Source organism: Orcinus orca, chromosome 7 (assembly GCF_937001465.1).
Source record: "Orcinus orca chromosome 7, mOrcOrc1.1, whole genome shotgun sequence".
NCBI lineage: Eukaryota > Metazoa > Chordata > Mammalia > Artiodactyla > Delphinidae > Orcinus > Orcinus orca.
This window is the reverse complement of record NC_064565.1, coordinates 87883112-87909332: the sequence shown is the minus strand read 5'-3', so window position 1 is coordinate 87909332 and position 26221 is coordinate 87883112. Positions and strand designations below refer to the sequence as shown.

Below are 26221 nucleotides of genomic sequence, written 5' to 3'. Positions count from 1 at the left end.
TGGAGCAGAGGGGAGAAAATTCAAAACGAGTCTACTCAACCTCGTCTTGGCTCCGAGGCCCCGCCATGGAGACCAGCACAGTGCGCAGGCGCGCCCCTCCGGGAGCGCGCAGCGCAGTCGCTTGAGATAAGACCACTATCAGCCACCGTCGCTAGTTTCCCTTCTGATTCGTTCTTTTTTTCGTATCCCCGCCTCTCACCTGGATCTAAAGCCTGAAGCTAGTGTCGAGAGCCCAAGAAAAATCTCGGTAGCCTGAGAGTCTGATTGGAAGTATGCTTGAAAAAGTAAACCCGGAAAGGCTTTAGTGAATTAAAGCTGAAGGCAGAGGAAATATAATAATTTGGCTGGAGTCGGGAAAGTTTAATGCAAATAAGATAGCCTAAGGGCAGCGTGGGAAAAAAGACTACAATACCCAGTGGTTACAGTGTGTGAGAAGCGCTGCTTTCTGGGGGTTGTAGTATCTAGGAGCCGTGTTTGAATTATCAGGACTGAGGATAACCTGTTAAAAAAGAGAGAGAGAGGAGAAGCCTATTTGAATCGGGCCTCTCTGTATCTTCACAATCGATTGTAAGCTTAAATATATTTTTTAAAAATACAAAGGGACGCGCCGCCTTTAAGACTATGCTTTACTAATCGATGACTCCTAAATCTAGGAATAGGTAGTTGATGTTTGTGGGCTGGGCCTTGTGGAAGAGAAGCCTCGTGGTGCCTCCTGTCTGAGGAGGCCCGAGGAAAGAAAGCGGAAGCCAAGTGTTCGACTGCTGCTTTTCTCTGACACGTGCGGTCTAACTTTCAGCTGCCTCTTTTTGCAGTCCTGAGAGGCCAAAGCGCCGGTTGTCTGTTACCCATACGTTTCTGTAGGCAAGCCATGGCTCAGCTCCAGACACGCTTCTTCACTGACAACAAGAAGTAAGTAAGCGTACTCCCTTTCTCTCCCCTCCTTTCCTCCCCCCTCCCGTCTCCCGCCCCCCAGCCCCGAGATCCTTTCAAAAGACCACTCCGGTATGACCTTGTGCATCCCTGGTTATCTTTGCCATCAATTCACTTTTTCCCTTTTTTTGGCTGGATTCCTCGCTTGAGCGAGTTTTTGTTCAAATGGAAGCGGTACCTTGCGAGGATTTCTCAAGGATCTCCGAGCCTTCTTGCCTAGACTCAGGCTGTATATAATTTGAATTGTGAGTGTAGAGGGACCTGAAGGGCTTCAGGTTTGCTTCCTGAATGAAGTGCATTATGTAATTGAACAGTGAACAACGGACCAAGTCGTTATAGGCTGTCTGCTTAGTGGTATTTCACAGTGTCTGAAAACACAACTTCATTTTCCTACGTAGGTGATAGACGATGCTTTTCTAAACCAGGCTAGAAGGTGGAGCTCTCAATAGGGAGTTGGTAGAACTGGTTTTTGATGAGTATGAAGTAAATTCAGTTACAGAATTGTGTATTTATATACATAAATCTACACGTATACGTGTGTATATATATATACCTGTATGTGTATACCTATATGTATGTAAACATTTTACAAATGGTCCCCAGGTATGTAGCAATCATTTGAAACCTAATTATATTCTGCTTTGTGGCGTATATTACACTATTAATTAACTTTTTTTTGTTTCGCCTGGTCCCTTCAACTATATTGTAAGCCTCTTGATTGTAGAGACTATCTTATGCTTCTTGGATTGACTGAGTCAACAAATGTTTGTCAAGTTCTTCTGGAACTGATGATAAATAATAAATATTTGTTGTATTAACAAGCTAATGTCAGCTATAAACTAAAAAACTCCCACCTCAATTAAGATTATATTTTTGATTCTGTGTTTGTAGCTTTATGTGTTGACCTGGTACATCATATTCACTCCTCTTGTATTGTTGCTTACAGTACATTTAAATTGTATTATCAATACAGATGAGTATATATACTTAGTCGAAATGCTTCTAAAGGAATATGGTGATGGAATAGCATGATCACTGTATTTTTTCTAATTAAAAGTTTTATGGAGATTATTGTTGATTCACATGAAGTTTTAAGAAATATTAGAGCACTGTATTTTAACTCCTGTGATAAATGGATAAACATCATATGTGTGTATGTGTGTTTGTGTTTATATATTTAGGTTTTCCAAAAAGGTAACAAAACCTAGAAATTAAACTTCTCGCTTCTTCCTTTCACGCAATACGTTCTCATCAGTAAAATGAGAGGGGAAAGTAGATTTATTCATGTATATGTGTATAATTTACATATGCATGTATCTTCCTATATGAGTATGTAATTATGCTACTTTTCCCTACTCATCTTACTGGCCAAAATATCATAGTAAACCAAAACTTTAAATTTCTAGGCTTTGTTATCTTTTGGAGAACCTAAATAACTTTTTACTTTTTTCAGCATGATAAATATATAACTATAGCCTTACTACTCAAAGTGTAGTTTGCAGACCAGCAGCATTGGCATCACTTGGGAGCTGGTTACAAAAAGCAGAATCTCAGACTGTACCTCAGACTTGCTGATTTAGAATCTACATTTTAGCAAGATCTGAAACCTCCATCCCCCTCTCCCATTGTGACAAAAAGAGACTTATCATAGCATGTCTTGGTGAGCCCTGGAAGTTCTACCTTAACATCTTTTGAAACTTTTACATTCCCCACAAATATAGCCTAAATTCAGACCTTATGAAGACTTTTTTTGGTTTTGTTTTTTGTAACAACTTTATTGAGATGTAATTCATGTGCAATAGAATTCACACATTTAAGTGTCCAATTCACTAGTTTTGAGTGTATTTGCAGAATTATGCAACCATCACCACAGTAAATTTTAGAACATTTTTCATCATCCTTTAGCTGTTACCCCCTCCCCCCACACCCAAATACTTCCAAATCCCCCCAGCCCAGGGCAATCACTAATTTACTTTCTGTCTCTATAGATTTGTCTGTTATGGACATTTCATATAAATAATAGGATTATACAGTACATGGTCTTTTGTGACTGGCTTCTTTCACTTAGTATGATGTTTTTCAAGGTTCATCCATGTTGTTTTATATATATATATATATACACATATATATATATATATATATACCTATATATATAAAACAGGGCTCATCAAGACATGTTGTAATAAATCTCTTTTTGCCACAATGGGAGCGGGGGTGGGGGGAAGGCTTTTATATATATATATATATATATATATATCAGTACTTCATTCCTTTTTACTGCTCAATAATATTCCGTTGTATGGATATACCAAGTTGTGTTTCCATTGTTCAGTTGATGGACATTTGGGTTGTTTTCACCTTTTAGCTATTAGGAATAGTGGTGGTGTGAACATTTGTGCACAAGTTTTTGTGTAAACATATATGTTCATTTCTCTTGGGTATATACTTACGAATGGAGTTGCTGGGTCAAGTGGTAATGCTGTGTTTAACTTTTTGAGGAACTGCCAGATTTTTCCAAAGCAATCATACCATTTTACCTTTCTACCAGCAATGATAAGGGTTTAATGTCTCCACATACTCACCAACACTTAATATCTGTCTTTCTTATTGTAGCCATCCTAGTGGGTATGAAGTGATATCTCATTGTGGTTTGACTTGCACTTCCTTTATGACTAACAGTGCTCAGCATCTTTTCATGTGCCTGTTGATCATTTGTGTACCTTCTCTGGAGAAATGTCTATTTCGATCCTTGGCCCCTTTTTAAAATAGGGTTGTCTTTATTACTGAGTTATAAATGTTCTCTATATATTCTAGATACATGTTCCTTGTCAGATATGTGATTTGCAAGAATTTTCTCCCATTCTCTCTCACAAGAGTTTCTTAATCTGCCTCCTGCTGTGTGTGCCTGTAATCCAGTCTCTGCAGTGCTGCCAAGAAAGATCTAACTAAACAAAATTCTGATGATGTTATTTGACTTGGACAGTGGTTCCTCCATTGCCTAGGGAAAGAAGTAAAAAGTACTTCACAGAGCATCTAAACTACTCCATGCACATCTCTTTAGCCTTATCTTTGGTCACTGTCTAGAGTAAAGTAACACTTTCTGGAATAAGCTGGGTGGGCAGCTCTTTAATAACTCTTAGCTATTTTTTTTGCTGCTCTCCCTGCTTTCTTGCACCCCTTCTTTCTGCCTCGCCACACTTCACCTGGCAGAAACTCACTTTTCTAGATGTAGTGTAAGAGTGATGTTTTTTATGCATCCTTTCAGACTCTGTTCTCCCAGCCCCCTTTTCTCTGGTTGAAATGACCTACCACTTCCTTGTTCTCCCATTTTATGTATTACTTATGACACTGTTCTTACATACTTTCCTCGTATTTGATTACCAGACTTTAACCCTTTCCAAGAACAGAGACCACAGGTTAATTCATTTTTTGTTAACCCCATGTAGCAAAATGTCTGGCATGTATTAGATACCCAATAAATGTTTGTTGAATGAATAAATGCACATTTGTTAAAACATCTATAGACTTGATTTATTGTTTCCTTTTTGTAGATATGCAGTAGATGATGTTCCTTTCTCGATACCTGCAGCCTCTGAGATTGCTGACCTTAGTAACATCATTAATAAATTGCTTGAGGCCAAAAACGGTGGGTATATATACTCTGAAAAGTTAGGAGAAAGCACAGTGACACTAACTAGACTGAAATACATGACATGTTATTTATAGCCCTTTGGGGGCATTATTTTATAATATTGCATGGATTTTATCATGGTAAAATTTATAACATGGATTTCCCTACTGTATGATAGTTTGAAAAATGCTTTGAAATAAGTTTTCAGGAAAAAAGAAATTCAGTTTAATCTGCTTTTAAGGCAATATGGAGAGAAGGTGGTTGAGATTTAGGAGTAAAGATTTTAGTGTAAAAGTTGTGATGTAGAGGTAATGAAGACGTGAGGGCTAGATTGGGTAGGCATAGAACAAGCATCTTGGTGCTTCTACAAAGCAAAATTACAATATCTGAATTTGAGCATTTGTTTTGTATAATAACAAATGCCAGTATTAATACTAGTATTTTATTTAAGTATTTAAAATTCATTTTAAAATAATGGATAAAACAAACATAAATATGCTACAGTATCAAGTAAAACATTTATAAAGATATAAATTAAAATAAATTAAACGTATGTAAAAAGAATTATGGGCTATAAATTTATATGTAAATTTAATATAAAATTAAAATGATTTGAACATTGTAAAATTAATATGAACAATGTATGCAAAAATATTGATCAAACAAGATTGGTCATAAGTTGATAATGGTTGAAGTTGGGCGATAGGTATAGGAAGGTTTATTATTCTCCACTTTTGTATATGTTTGGAATTTTCTATAATAAAATGTTTCTTTAAAAAGTAATGAAACCATATATATAGTAGAAGATTTAAACATGAAAAATGGAAAATAACATAAAGCATAATCTTTAAAAACAAAATTTGTCAATGGAGCCATCATTTAGAGGCAAGCTTTTTTTTTCTTTTTTTTTTTTTTTTTTTTTTTTGCGGTACGCGGGCCTCTCACTGTTGTGGTCTCTCCCATTGCGGAGCACAGGCTCCTGACGCGCAGGCTCAGCGGCCACGGCTAATGGGCCCAGTGGCTCCGCGGCATTTGGGATCTTCCTGGACCGGGGCACGAACCCATGTCTCCTGCATGGGCAGGCGGACTCTCAACCACTGCGCCACCAGGGAAGCCCTAGAGGCAAGCATATTTTTATGCAGATGTTTCTGATGCTTTTAAAGCTCTTTTGATTCTACCCTAGTTGGAGGAATGGGGAGGTGAGAATTGTAAACTATATTTTACACTTCCTCTTCCAAAAATCTTATAACTTTTTTGTTAAGCTTAAGATGTTTTTGAACAACTTTTTTGCAGGGGGACAAGGTCTTTTCATTGTTAGCAAGATATAGTTCTTGATACAGAGATATTCACATAGCATTTCCTATCGGTTCTTATCTTTCATCATGGATGTACAATAGTGTAGAGATTCTGATGCATAGTTAGTTTTCTAAACTCCAAAGATGTCATATATTCTACTTGTTGAAAAACTCTGAACTAGCATAAGAATTATTTTCTTGCAAGACACTTTGCAATATCAGTATATGGTTGGTTGTTGTTACCCAAATATTTGCATATTTTTCTAAACTTGTAGATGAACATTGATTTGTCTTTTTGTGTAAATCGATTAACTGAGTCACTGCTCTTGAGTTGAAGATGCAAAATGATTCAGATTTTTATTTTATTTTATTTATTTATCTTTGGTTGCGTTGGGTCTTCATTGCTGCACGCGGGCTTTTCTCTAGTTGCGGTGAGCAGGGGCTGCTCTTGATTTCGGTGCGCAGGCTTCTCACTGCGGTGGCTTCTCTTGTTGCAGAGCATGGGCTCTAGGCACACGGGCTTCAGTAGTTTTGGCTCACGGGCTTTGTTGCTCCGCATCATGTCGGATCTTCCCAGACCAGGGCTCAAACCCATGTACCCTGCATTGGCAGGCAGATTCTTAACCACTGCGCCACCAGGGAAGCCCAGGTTCAGGTTTTTAAAAAAGTAACAAGCCAAAGAGTCAATGAGGGAATTTTTCTTTAAGAAGGATTTTATTATAGCTAATAAATCAGAAAGAATGAAGAATTTTTAGCATTTTGTAACTCCAAATGAAATAATGGATTTAAGAAGTGAATATCTATAGCTACTAAAGCCATTTATTAGGTAAAAGGCTAACAAAGAACGTTATGGTGGATGGGATCAGACTGACATCATCTGAACTCAGAGGTAGATCTTAATATCATAAAAGGAGACACAGTGAGATAGTGTGCTTTCTAATGTGATACAATAGGAAATACAATATGGTGTGTAAATATCTTGCCAGAAACAGACAGACCCAAAGTCTAATCAGGCATTTGGGTCTGCCTAATGTACAGGTTGTATGTAGGTGGTAGAGGAACATGTTAAAGGATACCTTGGAGATATAATCAACCAAAGCCAGAATGTAAGAAGTATTACAAGAAGACCCAGTTTCTTCAGCAAATAAAAGGCAATGGAAAAAAAGGACAGAGAACTGTTAAAGATATTAATCAAATATAATGTGAGGACTTCGGATGCTGATTCTAGAAAGCTCACTGTTAAAAGACATTTATGAAACAAGGAAATATGAACATTGACTGGCTTTATGGTATTAAAAGGAATAAGTAATGTTAAATTTTTAACATTGTGACTTTTTTAGTCTTTATATTTTAGAGATTACACACTAAAGCATTTACAGATGAAATTATATCATTTCTGAGTTTTGCTTTAAAAAAAACCAGCAGGAGAGTGGAGGGAGGAGTATAGATGATTGTCCATGAGTTGGTAAAAGCTGGGAATGAGGATTCATTATGTTATTCCTACTTTTGTATATATTTGGGATTCTTCTTAGAATACAAAGGTTTCCTTAATCAACATGATTACACCATCAACAATAAAAATACTATACCAACAGAACAAAGTATTTCTCTTCTTAAAAATCACATAATATACTGGAATACATGGTCTGATTGTGCCATGGAGAAATTCTGGAGAAACTTGGAGGCCACACTAGGATAATAGGTACCTGTTTGTTTTGGTGGGTCTCTCATTTACCTCTGCCAATAACACTTCAGGTCCTAACAATGATAATTTTATTATGTATTTTCTTTAGAGTTCCACAAACATGTGGAGTTTGATTTCCTTATCAAGGGCCAGTTTCTGCGAATGCCCTTGTTCAAACACATGGAACTGGAAAACATCTCATCAGTAAGTTCAAATGCTTACCTGCTCTATTTTACTTAAGGTATTACCAGATAATGTAGGAAAACTTCATTTAGAATCAGCCTGAATCTACAGGAACCAAGAGCCTTTTGATTACTGTTTTTTCCTAGAAACTGAACCTTGGTTTCTATATCTTCAATGTTTAAATTCCCTCTTTTTTTCTAAGAGTATTATTCAAGAAATGCAGATGAATGAACAAGGAAAGATAACTTCATATTTGTGGAACAGTTGTCAAGAAAGGGAATAGCAAATATATGTTTACTACTAATAAAGGTATATAAAATGATTGTGTACATATATAAACTTATGGGTTAGGTTATTGTGATTTATAGTGATTGCCCCTTCCTCTAATTTTCAAACTTTCCTTATTATTACTTTTATAATTTAAAATATTTATAATTGCTTTTATGATTAGGGGGGCAATTTTTGGAACTGTGGTGAAATATACTGTGGCCTCTCCCCTTGCGGAGCACAGGCTCCGGACATGCAGGCTCAGCGGCCATGGCTTACGGGCCCAGCTGCTCCGCGGCATATGGGATCTTCCCGGACCGGGGCACGAACCCGCGTCCCCTGCATCGGCAGGCGGACTCTCAACCACTGCGCCACCAGGGAAGCCCTTAACCATTTTTAAGTGTACAATTAAGTGGCATTAAATACATTCACAATATTATGCAACCATCACCGCTATCCATTTCTAGGATTTTTCATCATCCTAAACAGAAGCTCTGTATCCATTAAACAGCATGCTTTTATGATTTTATAAAGTTTCTTATATTCTTTTTTTTCTACTTTTAGCATAAGTTTTCCAAGGTCATTAATATTTCTTGATATTACTCTTAGCATATGGTTAGGTCAAATAAAGTTTTTCACTTTTTATATGGCTCCAAAATTTCTGGATTCTGAAGGGGAATTATTACATGAAGGAGATAAATTACACCGGGGGTCCTTTATTTTCATAACGTACCATTTAAAAACTGCACCACCTGATTTATTTTTTTTTTTATTTTTGGCGATACGCGGGCCTCTCACCGTTGTGGCCTCTCCCGTTGCGAAGCACAGGCTCCGGACACACAGGCTCAGCGGCCATGACTCACGGGCCTAGCCGCTCCGCGGCACGCGGGATCCTCCCAGACCAGGGCACGAACCCGTGTCCCCTGCATCAGCAGGCAGACTCTCAACCACTGTGCCACCAGGGAAGCCCTCTCTTGATTGATTTCTGGTTTCTCTCTGTGACTAGGAAGAGGTTGTGGAACTAGAGTACGTGGAAAAGTATACTGCACCTCAGCCAGAACAATGCATGTTCCATGATGACTGGATCAGTGCGATCGACGGGGCAGAGGAATGGTATTGCCAGATGAATGTTTTTGTATCCATTTTAAGTGTACTATATGAATATTTTTCTCTGATTACTTGTTCTTTGTGAAAGTAATTTTGTGATTGATATATATATATATATATATATATATAGTGACCATGCCAAAGACCTTTAAATTTAGTGTAGTCAAGAAGAAACATATCTATTAATAGGTTTTCTTTTCTGTCTAAAGATGTTGTAGTGACATTTGTCTTCCGAATAGGTCGTGTGTCTTAGGGCATTTATTTGATTATGTTGCTTTTAAGACCAAGAATATAATTTGTTTCATAGAGGGAAAAAACCCTTTTCTAGCCACAGATCTCCCAGCCTACTACCCTGAAGATGCAGATCATGCTATTTTTAGGGCTGAAAAGGGCAGACTGGAATCAAGAAGGTATGAATCGTTCAGAGCAGACCCCCTCTGGCCTTATTGTAGAAAAACACCTCAAGAATGGATCTCAGTAGGAGCTTACTTTCAAAGAATGTCTCCCTGGAGTTATTACATAGTTATGTTTTTACTGGTTTTACTTTTACTTTAAATGCTTCTACTGGTTTTTTATTTAATGGTTTTCACTGGTTAAATACAAAGGATTATTAGGCTTTTCAAACAATTCGTTTAGCTTCCCTGGGAGTGGTAATATTTTACAACAATCATAAAAATGAAATCTAGCGTTTGTCAGTTACATTTTTATTTTAAGAGGTCAGGAAAAGCCAAAATCTTCTGATTTATTCTAGTGTGTTTTGAAATCTTAATCTTTATATTAAAGAAGAGTTTACAAATATAATCCTCAAGGTTTACTTTATCAGTGCTTTAGAAGTATAATTGATTTCAGGATTTGAGAAAAGCTGTTTTTTGTGTTTCATAGGATTTTTTTCTCCTCACAGGATCTTGACTGGTTCTTATGATAAAACTTCTCGGATCTGGTCCTTGGAAGGAAAGTCAATAATGACAGTTGTGGGACATACAGACGTTGTAAAAGATGTGGCCTGGGTCAAAAAAGGTTAGGACTCTGCCTAAATGGAGAGGAATCCTGGATAGGGAATTGGAAATAAGCCATTTTCGATGCTGGGGCAGAATGGGGACAGGATAAGAAATGTCTCATGCCTCAGTTTTTAAAGGGTCTTTCAAAAATATACACATTAAAAAATCCGTAAATCAGTAGAAGTGAATCCTAAAATTATATCACATAATATACATTTTCAAGTTAATATTGAGTGTGTTAAATGCATGTCTTTTATAGTTTTGTTTTGTTTTTTGGCTGTGCCCTGTGGCATGCGGGATCTTAGTTCCCCAACTAGGGATCAAACCCGCTTCTGCAGTATAAGCACGGAGTCTTAACCACTGGACCTCCAGGGAAGTCCCTGTACTATTTTTGAAGAATCTTCCCTTTTATACCATAAGTTAGCTTCTTTTTTCAAAGGTGGCTATATGAGGTCTTTTACCTTTTTAACATCTTTATCAACAACTACAAAAAATTCCGTTCTTTAGTTTTGGAACACTATTTAAAATTTTTGTACTAATTTGTTTCTTATCCTTGTGTTCTCCTTTCTTCAGACAATCTGTCTTGCATACTACTGAGTGCCTCTATGGATCAGACTATTCTCCTATGGGAGTGGAATGTAGAGAGAAACAAAGTGAAAGCCCTGCACTGCTGCAGGGGTCATGCTGGCAGTGTGGAATCTATAGCTGTTGATAGCACAGGAACCAAAGTAAGTAGCTATTGTGTTATTAGTACTGTGTTCAATTAGAATTTGAGCTTCTTGTGCAAAAATGTCTTTTCTACGTAAAGTTACTGTGATCGTCCTACTTCCATAACAATTGCTGACTAAAGAATATGATTTCAAACCAAAAGTAAATACTCATAATGAGAGATATGAAGAGTCACTCCCTGACTCTGGGTATCTCTGGTTTAGAATTTTATATAAATAGCAGAAATTTTAAGAACTCAGGTAAAAAAGTAATTTATGTAACCTCCTCAAATCATAGTGATTGACATTTTCAGTCCTTCAGCTACTCATAGTGCTGTCATTAATTGAAAATGTCTAGCTGATCCCCTAAAACTTAGCATGCACTAAAGTTAGCATTAATCGAGGTTGTTTTACTATTACTGCTGATCTACTCTGTATCACAACAAAATGGTAAAAGTTAGTCAAGCTATGAGGGCAACACAGTATTTACTTAAGAGGGGTTACAAACTCCCTCACCATTTGAAAATTCTCCAAACCACATGAAGTATTCTAGATTTAAGAATGTTTCTTCAGCATTTCTTTGCCAGTTAGTGTAACAGAGGACGTTTCTGCATTCAAAGTTAAAAATTTATGAGTATTCATATTGAGGCATAAAGAAGGTTTACATGTTGTTGAGTCCAAACTTAAGTGAATTAACTGTACCCTGTTCTTTGGCTATAAGAGATAGAAACTCATCCTGAACATTTTTTAGCTTAAAAGACCCAAGGAGGGTGTGATGCACCGCATCATGAGCAGGGTGATGATGCATTTGGATGTCAGGAACCAATGGAGTAGAGGCTTGCATGTGGCTAGCACACCTCCTCCCTCTCGTCTCCCCAAATTGACTTCATTCTTTTACCTCAGTCTGGCTTTCTCCACATGGCAATAAAACCTGGCCTTCAATATTCCCAGGTTTTACATCCTATACTGTCTGTCCCTGGAAAAAGATTAACTTCAGCTCTCTAAAACACAAGTTTTCAAAAAAAAACACAGTTTTTTTCAAAAACACAAGTTTTCTCTTTCCTCTGAAGGAGGAAGAGACCTACTGCCACAGTGTAGGTCAGTTGCCCACCCTGATCTAAGCAACCATGGCCAGGGTATGGGCCCTATAAGAATGGCAGCTCTTTCAGTTGCCATGAGATTGAGGGTACAACTTCCCAGAGACTAGGAAGACAGGCAGATAGGTGATGCCATAGTAGTAAGGATTTCAGGGCAAAGTAAAGATTTCAAGTTAAATAGCAGAAGAAAACCAGGCAAACAATATGATGGATTATATTGCATACTCTTTCGCTTCATATATTTTTTTTTTAGTTTTGCAGTGGCTCCTGGGATAAGATGCTAAAGATTTGGTCTACAGGTAAATGAAATGTTTCTTCTACGTTGACTTATTAATGATATTTCAAGAATTTCAGTGAAAAAAAGACTTTTTAGCCCATATTTTTCTATAAAAAATGGACCAGAGCTTTTTAGGTCACAAATAAAGTACTATAGTATAGAGAAAAATTAGCATATTTCTTTGTGTTTCAAAATGTTTTTCTACTCTACCACCCCCTTATTTATTGGACGATGTCACTGAATCCCTGCAAGTACCAATAACACATCTGGTGCAGTGTGACATAACTACCTTAGTTCTCAGAGTTCCCTTATTCAGGAACGTGGAAATAAACAAATTACCTTCTGAGTCATTTTGATATACTTTACTATTGGAGAAATTTCTTAGTTTAGCTGGTTTACTTTAAAAAAATTTTTTTAAATACAATTTTACCAAACTTAATTTTCTCACTTTGAAAACGTAGATTAGAAAGAACAATTAGAGGAGACAAGGGGACTCTTAGAGGAAAGTACCTTGATAATAGTAAGAAGACACTGCTAGAAGAAAAGAAGGGGGAAAACCCACATATATTTTAAAAAGTTGTAGTACAGAACTATTTATTGCATGGGTAAGCAGATCAAAATACCTCTGTTGCTTCTGAGGAAATTGCTATATTACTGTACAACACCCTAAATACAGTTAAGCCCAGCTTAAACAGTTTTAAATAATTATGTGTAAAATGGCAGGAAATATAAATCCATTTTAGTTAAAGCAAACAGTTTTGAGGCAGAAAGTTGTTTGTGTAGGAATTTTTCCTTTTGTGAAATACTTTTTGATAGTGCTGGGTAGATGAGATATTATCTATGATTAGTTGTTACCCTTAAGGTGCTTACAGTCTAGTTTGGGAAAAGCACATGACATTTATAAAATAGTTACAAAACATTAAAATCTATGGTTTTTTTATCTGGGTTGGCTACCTAGTCAAATGATGGATAACGAAGATTTTAATCAAAAAATAACTATCGGGCTTCCCTGGTGGCGCAGTGGTTGAGAGTCCGCCTGCCGTTGCAGGGGACGTGGGTTCGTGCCGCGGACCGGGAGGATCCCATGTGCCGTGGAGCGGCTGGGCCCGTGAGCCATGGCCACTGGGCCTGCACGTCCGGAGCCTGTGCTCTGCAACGGGAGAGGCCACAGCAGTGAGAGGCCCGCGTACCACAAAAGAAAAAAAAACTATCTATGAAACACTTTTAATTTATTGTTAGAAAAGTGAAATAGTCAAGAAGAATAAACATGGCTGGAATGTGTGTCCTTTTAACATGTGTTTACTTACCATGTCATTCCCTTCTTCATAATATAAATGCAATCTGGTCAGAACTCTCCTACAACTGTAATAGTAAGCAACTTTTCATGGATATGGTAAACTGATGAATAGCCATAATGATAATCTTAATAAGATACCAAACTGGGTAGGTTTTAGGATTTTAATGTAGAACACTTTATTTTTTGCTTTCTCCTTTTCGAAGATTGGTAAGGCAGGTATTGTTTTTAGATATAATTTCCATTAACCAAAATGAGGGGAAATGTTAACTCCCTAACCAGTTGAGATAACAGAGAAAGTATATACCTAGAAATAGAAGAATTATTTGAGACTGTTTGTAATTAATATTTACCTTAAATTTTAACTCTATCAAATCTAATTCTCTGTGATATAGTCCCTACAGATGAAGAAGATGAAATGGAAGAATCCACAAATCGACCGAGAAAGAAACAGAAAACAGAGCAATTGGGACTAACAAGAGTAAGTATTTGTGAGAACTGACAGTATTGGGCTTAGGGGTTTTTTTTTTGATAAATTGATTGATTGATTGATTGATTGCTGCAATGGGTCTTTGTTGCTGCACTCTGGCTCTCTCTAGTTGCTGTGAGCAGGGGCTACTCTTTGTTGCCGTGTGCGGTCTTCTCATTGTGGTGGCTTCTCTTGTTGTGGAGCACAGGCTCTAGGCACACAGGCTTCAGTAGTTTTGTCATGCAGGCTCAGTAGTTGTGGCTTGCGGGCTCTAGAACGGAGGCTCAGTAGTTGTGGCACACGGGCTTAGTTGCTCCGCGGCATGTGGGATCTTCCCGGACCAGAGCTTGAACCCGTGTCCCCTGCGTTGGCAGGCGGATTCTTAACCACTGCACAACCAGGGAAGTCCCGGCTTAGGTCTTTATTGACAAATATATGTTATTTTAATATAATTGTTCATATTTAGTTTCCTTTTGTCTTGTCTTGCTGCTTCAACCATAAGGCTTTCTTTCAGTAGATTTGTAAATTTTTATTATAAATACTCTGCTGCATTTATTTGAGTTATTGAATGTAGTTGCACTAAGCTAGGTTTACAGCTTGATAGGTTGATTATTTAGCTATTATATTTGGCCTCATGGTGAATTTTTTTTTTTTAACATCTTTGTTGGAGTTGCTTATGGTGAATTTTAAAGTAGGATCTTTTAATCGTTGGAGCTTGCACTAAGTTTACTGAAATATCTCATTACCTGACTGTTTAATGATAATGTTGCAGACTCACAGACATAGAAGACAACCTTATGGTGACCAAAGGGGAGAAGGGGTTGGGGGGGAGCAAATTAGGAGTTTGGGATTAGCAGGCACAGACTACTGTGTATAAAATAAGTAAACAACAGGTCCTGCTGTAGAGCACAGGGAACTATATTCAATATCTTGTAATAAACCATAATGGAAAAGAATCTGAAAAAGAATAGATAACTGAATCACTTTGCTGTATACCAGAAACTAACACAACATTGTAAGTCAACTATACTTCAGTTTAAAAAATAGTAATAGTAATAATGTTTCATACACTGAGGATGTAATTCTAGTACATCTCCTAAATCAGTAGAAACCAAGAGTTTAATTGAGGTTTTGATTCTATCATTTTGCTATAGATCCAATTAAATCAAACTCAGAAAGTTAATCCAGATTCTTATTTGCTCTGTTCCATTAGAAGGATATTTATCATAATATGATCTGACCTGTATTAATATACTTAATGAGAAGAACAATACTGAGTCAGATTTAGGAAATCGTATGTTTCATTCATTTTCTAACAGCTGTAATGGATGTGCATTAAATCAGGCACACATTTGCACATTATTTCTTATAGTCACCAATAACAAGATAGATATCTTATAAAAACTGTTGAAAATGAGGAATAAGTGATTCCTCAAACTCACGTAAACTGCAGTAAACAATAGCACTTACTGTTTCCAACTGAAAATAGTGGTTTATAATTTATACATTTAAACATAGACTGCTGAATTGCAAGTTGAATGATCTGGCGGCAATTCAGCTTCCTTATCACTTGTCTCATAAGACACATTAAAGCTGGAAATGCCTTACCAATTGGATAATGTACCAGTGGTAATTTATTGATGCATATCCCTGATCAACCTTTAAAGAATATATCTGAGTAGAAAAAGACTTCTTGAATTATCAAAATACTTTACTTACAAGGTAGCTTTTTTTTTTTAACCTTTATGTTAGTTGAAGTTTGGCATACGTATAATTAAGTATACAGCTCAATGCATTTTTGCAGTTGTGTATACCCAAGTAATCACTATCTAAATCAAAACATCAAGAATTACCGACACCCTAGAAGATGCCCTCTAGGCTCCCTTGAAATCAGTAGCCTCCTAAAAGTGATCACTGTTCTGACTTATCCTAGATTAGTTTCACCTAGTTTTAAGCTTCATATACAGGCATACCTCATTTTATTGCACTTTGCAGATAATGCATTTTTTTACAAATTGAAGGTTTGTGGCAACTGTGTGTCAAGCCTGTTGGTTCCATTTTTCCAGCAGCCTTTATTCACTTCGTGTCTCTGTGTCACACTTTGATAAGTCTCAAAATATCTCAGACTTTTAAATTATTATTATATTTGTTATGGTGATCGGTGATCAGTGATCTTTGATGTTACCATTGTAATTGCTTTGGGGTGCCATGAACCACGCCCATATAAGACAGTGAACTTAATCAGTAAATGTGTATGTTCTGACTGCTCCACCGACCAGCCGTTCCCCCATCTCTCTTGCTCCTCTCGGGCCTCCCTACTCCCTGAGATTCAACAATATTGAAATTAGGCCAATTAAAAACCCTACAGTGGACTCTTAAGTGTTGAAGTGAAAGGAAGTCTCATGTCTTTCACTTTAAATCGAAAGCTAGAAATGATTAAGCTTAGTGAGGAAGGCATGTCAAAAGCTGAGAGAGGTCAAAAAGATAGGCCTCTTATGCCAGTTAGCCAAGTTGTGAATGCAAAGGAAAAGTTTTTGAAGGAAAAGTGCTACTCCAGTGGGCACATGAATGATAAAGTGAAACAGCCTTGTTGCTGATATGAAGAAAGTTTGAGTGGTCTGGGTAGAAGATCAGACCAGCCACAACATTCCCTTAAACCAAAGCCTAATCCAGAGGAAGGCCCTAACTCTCTTCAATCCTTTGAAGGCCGAGAGTGGTGAGGAAGCTGTAGAAGAAAAGTTTGAAGCGAGCAGAAGTTGCTTCAAGAGATTTAAGGAAAGCAGTCTTTATAACATACAAGTTCAAAGTGTAGCAGCAAGTGCTGATGTAGAAGCTGCAGCAAGTTATCCAGAAGATCTAGCTAAGAAATTAAACGAAGGTGACTACACTAACAGATTTTCAAAGCAGATAAAACATCCTTCTTTTAAAAGAAGATGCCATCTAAGACTTTTATGAGAGAGGACAAGTCAATGCCTGGCTTCAAAGCTTCAAAGGACAGGCTGACTCTCTTGTTAGGGGCTAATGCAGCCTGGTGACTTGAAGTTGAGGCCAGTGCTCATTTACCATTCTGAAAATCCTAGGGACCTTAAGAATTATGTTAAATCTACCCCGTCTGTGCTCTGTGAATAGAACAACAAAGCCTGGATGACAGTACATCTGTTTACGGCATGGTTTACTAAGTATTTTAAGCCCACTGTTGAGACCTACTGCTCAGAAAAAAGATTCCTTTTTAAAAACATTACTGCTCATTGACAGTACACCTGGTCATCCAAGAGTTCTGATGGAGATGTTCAAGAAGATTAATGTTATTTTCATGCCTGCTAACACAGCATCCATTCTGCAGCCCATGGGTCAAGGAGTAATTTCAACTTTTAAGCCTTATTATTTAAGAAATATATTTCATAAGACAATAACTGCCATACTTAGTGATTCCTCTGATGGATCTGGGCAGTCATCTGAAAACCTTTGGAGGGACTTCCCTGGTGGTCCAGTGGTTAAGAATTCGCCTTCTAATGCAGGGGACGCGGGTTCGATACCTGGTTGGAGAACTGAGGTCCCATATGCTGCGGGGCAACTAAGCCCACACCCCACGACTACTGAGCCCACGTGCTCTGGAGCCTGCGCACCATAACTAGAAAGAAGCCCGCGCGCTGCAACAAAAGACCCCGCGTGCCACAACGAAGATCCCGCAACTAAGACCCGATGCAGCCAAAACTTAAAAAGAATTAAAAAATAAATTTTTAAAAAAGCTTTAAGAAAAAAAAAACCTTTGGAAAGAATTCACCATTTCTAGATGCCATGAAGAACATTCATGATTTATCGAGGTCAAAATATCAACATTAACAGGAGTTTGGAAGAAGTTGATTGCAACCCTCATGGATGACTTTGAGGGGTTCAAGACTTCAGTGGAGGAAGTAACTGCAGATGTGGTAGAAATAATTTTAAAAACTAGTACTAGAAGTGGAGCCTGAAGATGTGACTGAATTGCTGCAATCTCATTTAAGACTTTAATGGATGAGGAGGTGCTTTTTATGGTTGTGCAAAGAAAGTGGTTTCTTGAGATGGAATCTACTCCTGGTGAAGATGCTATAAAGATTATTGAAATGATGACAAATGATTTAGAATATTACATAAACTTAGTTGATGAAGCAGCAGCAGGGTTTGAAAGATTTGACTCCAATTTTGAAAGAAGTTCTACTATGGGTAGAATGCTATCAAACAGCATTGAATACTACAGAGAAGTTGTTCATGAAAGGTCAATCGATGTGGCAAACGTCATTGTCGTCTCATTTTAAGAAATTACCACAGCAACCCTGGCCTTCACCAACCACCACCCGATCAGTCAGTAGCCATCAACATTGAGGCAAGACCCTCCAAAGGCAAAAAGATTATGAGTTGCTGAAGACTCAGATGATGGTTACCATTTTTAGCAGTAATTTTTAATTAAGGTATGTACTTTTTTAATACATAACGCTATTGCATATTTAATATACTACAGTATAGTGTAAACATAACTTTTTTTTTTTTTTTTTTGGTACGCGGGCCTCTCACTGCTGTAGCCTCTCCTGTTGCGGAGCACAGGCTCCGGACACGCAGGCTCAGCAGCCATGGCTCACGGGCCCAGCCGCTCCGCAGCATGTGGGATCTTCCCAGACCAGGGCACGAACCCATGTCCCCTGCATCAGGAGGCTGACTCTCAACCACTGCACCACCAGGGAAGCCCTAAACAATAACTTTTATATGCGCTGGGAAAACAAAAAATTCTTGTGACTCACTTTATTACAGTGTTTGCTTTTTTGCGGTTGTCTGGACCCAAACCCTCAGTATCTCTGAGGTATGCCTGTAATATCTGTGAGATTTCATTCATCTCCTGCATGTAATAGTTCTTTTCAGTAATAGATAGCATGCCATTACATGAATATACCAGAATTTATTTGCTCTTGTTTTGATGGACATTTAGATTGTTTCTAGTTTTAGCCACCATAAATAAAGTTGCTGTACTTGTTTTTTGGTGCACATATGTCGTCATTTCTGCATATGTAGAATTGCAGGAGTAGAATTGCTGAGTGACAGGGTACGCACATGTTCAGTTTTATGAATGTTTAATACTGCCAAAACATTTTCCAAGATGGTTATATCAGTTTATACTCCCACTGACAGTATGAGAGTCAAAGTTACTCCACATCCATATCACCACTTGATATGGTCAATTTTTTAGTACCATAACTGATTTCATTTTATCACATAACATGTTTACATTTACTTACTGTTAAAAGGTGTCTTATTTTGTGATTTCTGGTGGTGTGTAGTGTATTTTAAGTCCCAGCCCTTTGATAGCTAATTTTGAAGTCCTGTTCATGTTTTTAGCCCTTTTTTTTTTTTTTTTTTTTTGCTGCACCACACGGCATGCGGGATCTTAGTTCCCCGACCAGGGATCAGACCCATGCCCCCTGCAGTGGAAGCTCAGATTCTTAACCACTGCATTTTTTTTAAGTGTGTTGCTTATCTTTTTCTTATTGATTTGTAAGAGATCTTTTTATATTTTGTTTTTATTTTTTATTTTATTTTATATTGGAGTATAGTTGATTAACAATGTTGTGTTAGTTTCAGGTGTACAGCAAAGTGATTCAGTTATACATATATATGTATCTATTCTATTTCAAATTCCTTTCCCATTTAGGTTATTACAGAGTATTGAGCAGAGTTCCCTGTGCTATACAGTAGGTCCTTGTTGGTTGTCTATTTTAAATATAGCAGTGTGTACATGTCAATCCCAAACTCCCAATCTATCCCTCCCCCCTTCTCTTCCCCACCCCCCAGAACCATAAGTTCATTCTCTGTGAGTCTGTTTCTGTTTTGTAAATAAGTTCATTTGTATCTTTTTTTTTAGTTCTGCATATAAGCAATATCATCTGATATCTGTCTTTGTCTGACTTACTTCACTTAGTATGATAATCTCCATGTCCATCCATGTTGCTGCAAATGTCATTCTTTCTTTTTAATGGCTGAGTAATATTCCATTGTATATATGTACCACATCTTCTTTATCCATTCATCTGTCAATGGACATTTAGGTTGCTTCCATGTCTTGGCTCTTATAAACAGTGCTGCAGTGAACATTGGGGTGCATATGTCCTTTCAAAGCTAGTTTTTCTCCAGATATATGCCCAGGAGTGAGATTGCTGGATCATATGGTAGCTCTATTTTTAGTTTCTTAAGGAACCTCCATACTGTTCTCCAGAGTGGCTGTACCAATTTACATTCCCACCAACAATGTAGGAGGGTTCCCTTTTCTCCACACCCTCTCCAGCATTTATTTGTAGATTTCTTGATGATGGCCATTCTGACTGGTATGAGGTGATATTTCATTGTAGTTTTGATTTTCATTTCTCTAATAATTAGCGATGTTGAGCATCTTTTCATGTGCCTCTTGGCCATCTGTGTGTCTTCTTTGGGGAAATGTGTATTTAGGTCTTCTGCCCATTTTTTGACTGGGTTGTTTGTTTTTTTGATATTGAGCTGCATGAGCTGTTGGGAAATTTTGGAAATTAATCCCTTGTCAGTCACATTGTTTGCAAATATTTTCTCCCATTCTGTGCGTTGTCTTTTCATTTTATTTATGGTTTCCTTTGCTATGCAAAAGCTTTTGAGTTTCATTAGGTCCCATTTGTTTATTTTTGTTTTTATTGCCATTACTCTAGAGATGGATCGAAAAAGATACTGCTACGATTTATGTCAGAGTGTTGTGCTTATGTTTTCCTCTAAGAGTTTTATAGTATCCGGTCTTACATTTAGGTCTTTAGTCCATTTTGAGTTTATTTTTGTGTATGGTGTAAAAGGATGTTCTAATTTCATTTTTTTACTTGTAGCTGTCCAGTTTTCCCAGCACCATTTACTGAAGAGACTGTCTTTTCTCCATTGTATATAATCTAGCCTCCTTTGTCTTAGATTAATTAACCATAGGTGCATGCATTTATTTCTGGGCTTTCTACCCTGTGGGGCAATTTCTACCCTGTTCCATTGATCTATATTTCCATTTTTGTGCCAGTACCATACTGTTTTAACGACTAGCTTTCTTTTTGTATTTTGTATTCAAGGTCTTTGCTGGATATAGGTATTATAAGTATTTTCTCCCACTCAGTGCCTTGCTGATAACTTTTATTTTTAGGTGTGCACGTTCATAAGCTTGCTTCCACTGTTCATTTTATTTGAGAGAAATCACAATATATTCATTTTTTTCATTTAGGTTTTTATAAGCTTTAAATCTGTGCATTCATAAATTATTAATTGAAGTTATGCTAGAAACCCTTGAAGTGCTATTTGAAGTTGAAATTAGAAATAATAGGAAAAGTTGGGTTATTAAGACCAAAATAAGACAAATATCAAAAAGTTATTTTCTCTCTGGATTTCTTTCTAGTACCTGGCTTATATTAATATGAGTAATGCTCTCAATCAGTTCATTTACTGGTCATTTGTTTCATATATTAACATAGAATAAGGTTTTTTCCACATTTTCTCTCAAAATTGCTGTTTTTCCTGCAGTACTAGTCTTTTTTTCAGCATTTGTTCTTTTTTAAAAATTCATTCATTCATTCATTTGGCTGCCTCAGGTCTTAGTTGCAGCACGCAGGATCTTCATTGCGGCATGAGGGCTTCTCTCTAGTTGTGTGCAGCCTCCAGAGCGTGGGCTCCTCTGTTGCTTGCCCCACGGCATGTGGGATCTTAGTCTCCCGACCAGGAATCGAACCTGCGTCCCCTGCATTGGAAGGTGGATTCTTAACCACTGGACCACCAAAGAAGTCCCCTCCAGTACTATTCTGCTGAAGTTTGTTTGCAGTAACAATGCCAAAGTTGACTTTTCTATCTTAAAAAAAAAAAAAAGTGTACATGTAGGAAAATTCACTCTTTTTGGTGTATAGCTTTTGAGTTTTGATAAATACATAGAATATGTAACTACTACGTATTCAAGATACGGGAGAGTTTGCCATCCCCTGAAACTCATGTTGCCCATTTGTAGTCAGCCTTTCCTCTCTATTTCTATCACCTGACAACTACTATCAGATCTCTGTTCCTGTCATTTTTCTTTTTCTAGAATATCATATAAGTGGAATCACACAGTATGTAGCCTTTTGCATCAAGCTTTTTTTTCACATATCGTAATGTATTTGAGGAGGGAAACAAAGAAAGATTCATCCAGATTATTGGGTATCATGGTTTATTCCTTTTAAATGCTGACTAGTAGTCTATTGTATGGATATACAACAGTTGGTTTAATCATTCACCAGTTGAAGGATATTTGGGTTGTTTCTAGTTTGACAGTTATAAATAAAACTGCTATAAACATTTGTGGACAGTTTTTTATGTGAACCTAAGTTTTCATTTTTCTTAGGTAAATACCTAGGAATGGGATTGCTTGTTCATATACATTTACCCATCATTTTACATGCCATTTCCTATCCTGGAGCCTCTGATTGATTGTTACCTTACTTTTTGTTTTGGATCACAATAGAGGTTGTTCTGTTCCTCACTCCTCTATCAGGTTCCTTTACTACTTCCAGGAAAATTTTAGGCCTGGAAGAGAGACCTTAGGGATCATTTGGTCCAGCAGTTGGCAAATAACAGCCCCACAGGTGATTTGGCTGTGGCCTGATTTTGTACTACAGAGTGCTAAGAATGATTTTTACATTTTTAAGGGGCTTTAAAAACAAAGAACACGGAACAGAGACTGTATGTGGCCTGGAAAGGCTAAAATTTTTACTTTCTGGATCTTTATCAAAAAACTTTGCTGATCTCTAATCTAGTACAACCCCCTTAACATTTAAGAAGGTTAAATGTAACAGTTACACAAGTAAGTCAACTGTCCCCCATTTCAAGAGTTTTCCTTCCTTCTTTTACATGTTCTTTTATTTAAGACAGACAGTATACCTAGTTTGATGATTTTAATTTGAGAGGGACATTAGAGATTTTGGAATTCTAATAAATGAGCCATGAGCATTATTTAAAGATTGGATGCTGAAGAAATGAGGTGGTGAGAATAACCTACTGCAATTAATTAACCTGGAAGAGTTATGTAGAAAATAGCAGCACCTTACCTCAAACCTAGGTCTTTCTGACCCCAGAGCTTTTTCTTCTAGCTTCTACATATAACATCTTTGTCAACTGGGAGAATTTAATTAGTGTTAATATTCCTCAAAATGAAAAGTAGAGCAGAAGGGGAAGCAACAGAATACTGTGGAAAGACTACAAATTTTGGAGTAATATTTGGGTTCAATCTCAGATCTGCCATTTATAAACAGTATGACCTTGGGCAAGTTATCTTTCTCAACTTCAGTGTTTTCATATATAAAATAAAAACAGAAATATGTCTTGGAGGATTGCTGTAAAGAAGAAATAAGGTAGGATATGAAAGCTAAAGCACCTGACAAAATATCTGGCATATCAGCTTTAAAAGTAATAACTATTATTATTGTTTCAATCACTCTAAACCAAAAATGCTTTCCCTTTTGGGTGTCCTTCATTTCTAGACTCCCATAGTGACCCTCTCTGGCCACAAGGAAGCAATTTCCTCGGTTCTGTGGTCAGATGCTGAAGAAATCTGCAGTGCATCTTGGGACCACACAATTAGAGTGTGGGATGCTGAGTCCGGCAGTCTTAAGTCAACTTTGGTAAGACAAATTGAGTGTTTCTCTGATTAATTTTGAGCTTTTAAGCCCGGTAAACTTCTAGGAGATGGTTACTTTTCGCCCACCCTGGTTACATGTTCTTTCCTTTTTTTTTTTAGACAGGAAATAAAGTGTTTAATTGTATCTCCTATTCTCCACTTTGTAAACGTTTAGCATCTGGAAGTACAGATAGGCATATCAGACTGTGGGATCCCCGAACTAAAGGTGAGTTGTGTAAACCTCTGAAGGAAAAATATGAGTGAGTAACATCCGTTTCTCTTCTCACTAGAGATGTGTATAAAAAGATACTTTTCTAGAAATTTTTGGGGGGGTTCTGCCTACTTCTGTTTTCTAAAATTTAATAATGGTTGTCTGTTTTGTTCAGATGGTTCTTTGGTGTCGCTGTCCCTAACCTCCCACACAGGCTGGGTCACATCAGTCAAGTGGTCTCCTGCCCATGAGCAGCAGCTCATTTCAGGCTCTTTAGATAACATGGTTAAGCTGTGGGATACGAGAAGGTAACTCCTGTTGATGACTTACAAAGGAAATCTATCATTTGCCCCGTTGTATACAGAGAAAATGAAATGAACACTGAAATGACTATCCAAAAGCAAAAGGGTTAAAAGAAAGGTCTGGGTCATATATCCTGAAATGATACATATTGATATCAAAAAGGAAGGCCAGGATCAAAGGAATTTTCTTAATGTTAATATGTTGGGTTTTTTTTGCATTCTGAATGAATTTAATTGTGATAGTTTATCTTTTGCCAAAAACACAATTTATGAAATCCATCTTTCTGACCTTGTTATATAAAATAGGAAAAAAAACCCGAACCTTAATATAAATATGATAATTATAGAATTCGAAGGGCAGTGGCCTGAATGAATGGCACTGTGGTCAAATTGTAAATTATGTGTTAATAGGCAATTAAGTAAAAATACAGAATTTTAAAGATAAAATTTTAAGGTTCCTTTCTTACTCATCAGTTAGTGCTGCGATACTAATATATGCAGAGGGCCCCCAAGAGAATGCATATACAATTTATTTACATATTTCTACAAGTAGAATGGAGAGGCAGTAACCAAAACCACAGTCTGCTAATGATACAGGAAAAACAGGAGAAGTAGTCAAGTAAATGCTCAGAATTTTAAGATTAAGTGGTTATTGGGGCAAGGATGGTAAACTAAAATTTTCAGAAAAGTATAAGTGACTAGTCATATATGTTTGTTTAATACTATGAAATGCATATAACATGTTAATATTTTCATCTTTTAGTTGTAAGGCTCCTCTCTATGATCTGGCTGCTCATGAAGACAAAGTTCTGAGTGTAGACTGGACAGTCACAGGGGTAAGAATTTATTAGTTATTTGGTAGAGAGGAAGAAAATACATTATGTTTTTAGAATAAATCTGGTATTTGTGTTTACAGAGTTACTAGTTTCAATATATCTGATATTTATAATTCTGTATTCTAAGTTGCATTAATATTCATAAAATCTCATATCTCATTTAAAGAAGGAAAAAAATTGTCCTTTAATATTAGGAGTAGTAAAATTTGAATATTTTGAAGCACTTTTTTTCTCATGAGTATTTTATTGAAATGTTTTAAGTCCCTAAACTTGCTACTTCAGACTAATTGGATCAAAGTATTTGCTACTTAGAAAAATCTTAGATAATATGGCTGTATTATAAAATGTTCTTAAAGAATTACAATTAAATTATACACACACACACACACACACACACACACACACACACGTAAAAGCTCTTATTGCCTAAGAACGCTTTCCAAATGCAGGTTTGAGGGCTATCTGAAAAATCTGTAGTATCCATTTACCTACAAAACAATGTGCCATCTTTTAAAAACGTAATTTTCTTAAGCAGGTAAAACTATATTACCTTCAAACTTTTAAATTTTATTACATTTCTTAGCAAATGCTTCATAGAAAGTACAGTAGCATATTATGCCTCAACCAAATTAAAATCACCACTTTTAAAGTTTTAATATAGTGTATATATATATAGTATATTTGTAATATAGTAGTGAAATTTGATGCAATTGGCCCGTTTTAGTATTAACTCTCAACGCAAGTTAATTGCTCATCCATAATTCCTTCTGTAATCAGAATCATCAGTATTTAATTAGGTTCAGCAATCATATGAAATAATTGTATTTACTTCTGTGTTTATGTTTTTTTCCTCTCCCTTTACGCAGTTACTTCTGAGTGGAGGAGCAGACAATAAATTGTATTCCTATAGATATTCACCTACGACTTCGCACGTGGGTGCATGAAAGTGAATGATAAATTTGGCTACAGAGATTCCTTCTGTAAATGAAACTGATAGAGAATTCTCAGATTACATCGATGCAGATGCAGGAAGCAGCCTTTTAGATTAAAATTTATATACTGTTTCACCCTTGATGATAGTTATCACTGTCTTTTTCTTTATTTTGTATTTATTATATAACAGTTATGTTTATTAAATGTAAAACATGGCCTGCATTCTCTACCTTATGAAAACCCTTGAAATTAAACTAAGTTTTTAATTTATCTTTTAAAGGTATTGGTTTGAATTAAGAATTGCTTTTGAAATGCTATAAAAGCATTATTAAAAATTCA

General features: G+C 36.7%; 1 protein-coding gene across 1 annotated transcript; it reads left to right on the top strand.

The window, feature by feature from the left end:
• The first annotated feature begins 108 nt into the window (after nucleotides 1-108).
• On the top strand, nucleotides 109-26221 carry WDR12 (WD repeat domain 12). The gene is made up of 14 exons (XM_033429754.2): nucleotides 109-247; nucleotides 813-909; nucleotides 4482-4576; nucleotides 7650-7744; nucleotides 8997-9103; nucleotides 9999-10114; nucleotides 10669-10823; nucleotides 12153-12198; nucleotides 13866-13951; nucleotides 23464-23604; nucleotides 23721-23826; nucleotides 23987-24119; nucleotides 24877-24949; nucleotides 25816-26221. Exons 2-14 carry the CDS (start codon nucleotides 869-871, stop codon nucleotides 25891-25893), a joined length of 1272 nt encoding a protein of 423 aa, XP_033285645.2. The 5' UTR covers nucleotides 109-247; nucleotides 813-868; the 3' UTR covers nucleotides 25894-26221.

Coding starts and splice junctions, on each gene's coding strand:
- WDR12 (XM_033429754.2), top strand. CDS start 869: ATGGCTCAGCTCCAGACACGCTTCTTCACTGACAACAAGAA. Junction 23,605..23,720: donor GCAGTCTTAAGTCAACTTTG/GTAAGACAAATT, acceptor TTTTTTTTTTAG/ACAGGAAATAAAGTGTTTAA. Junction 23,827..23,986: donor GTGGGATCCCCGAACTAAAG/GTGAGTTGTGTA, acceptor TGTTTTGTTCAG/ATGGTTCTTTGGTGTCGCTG.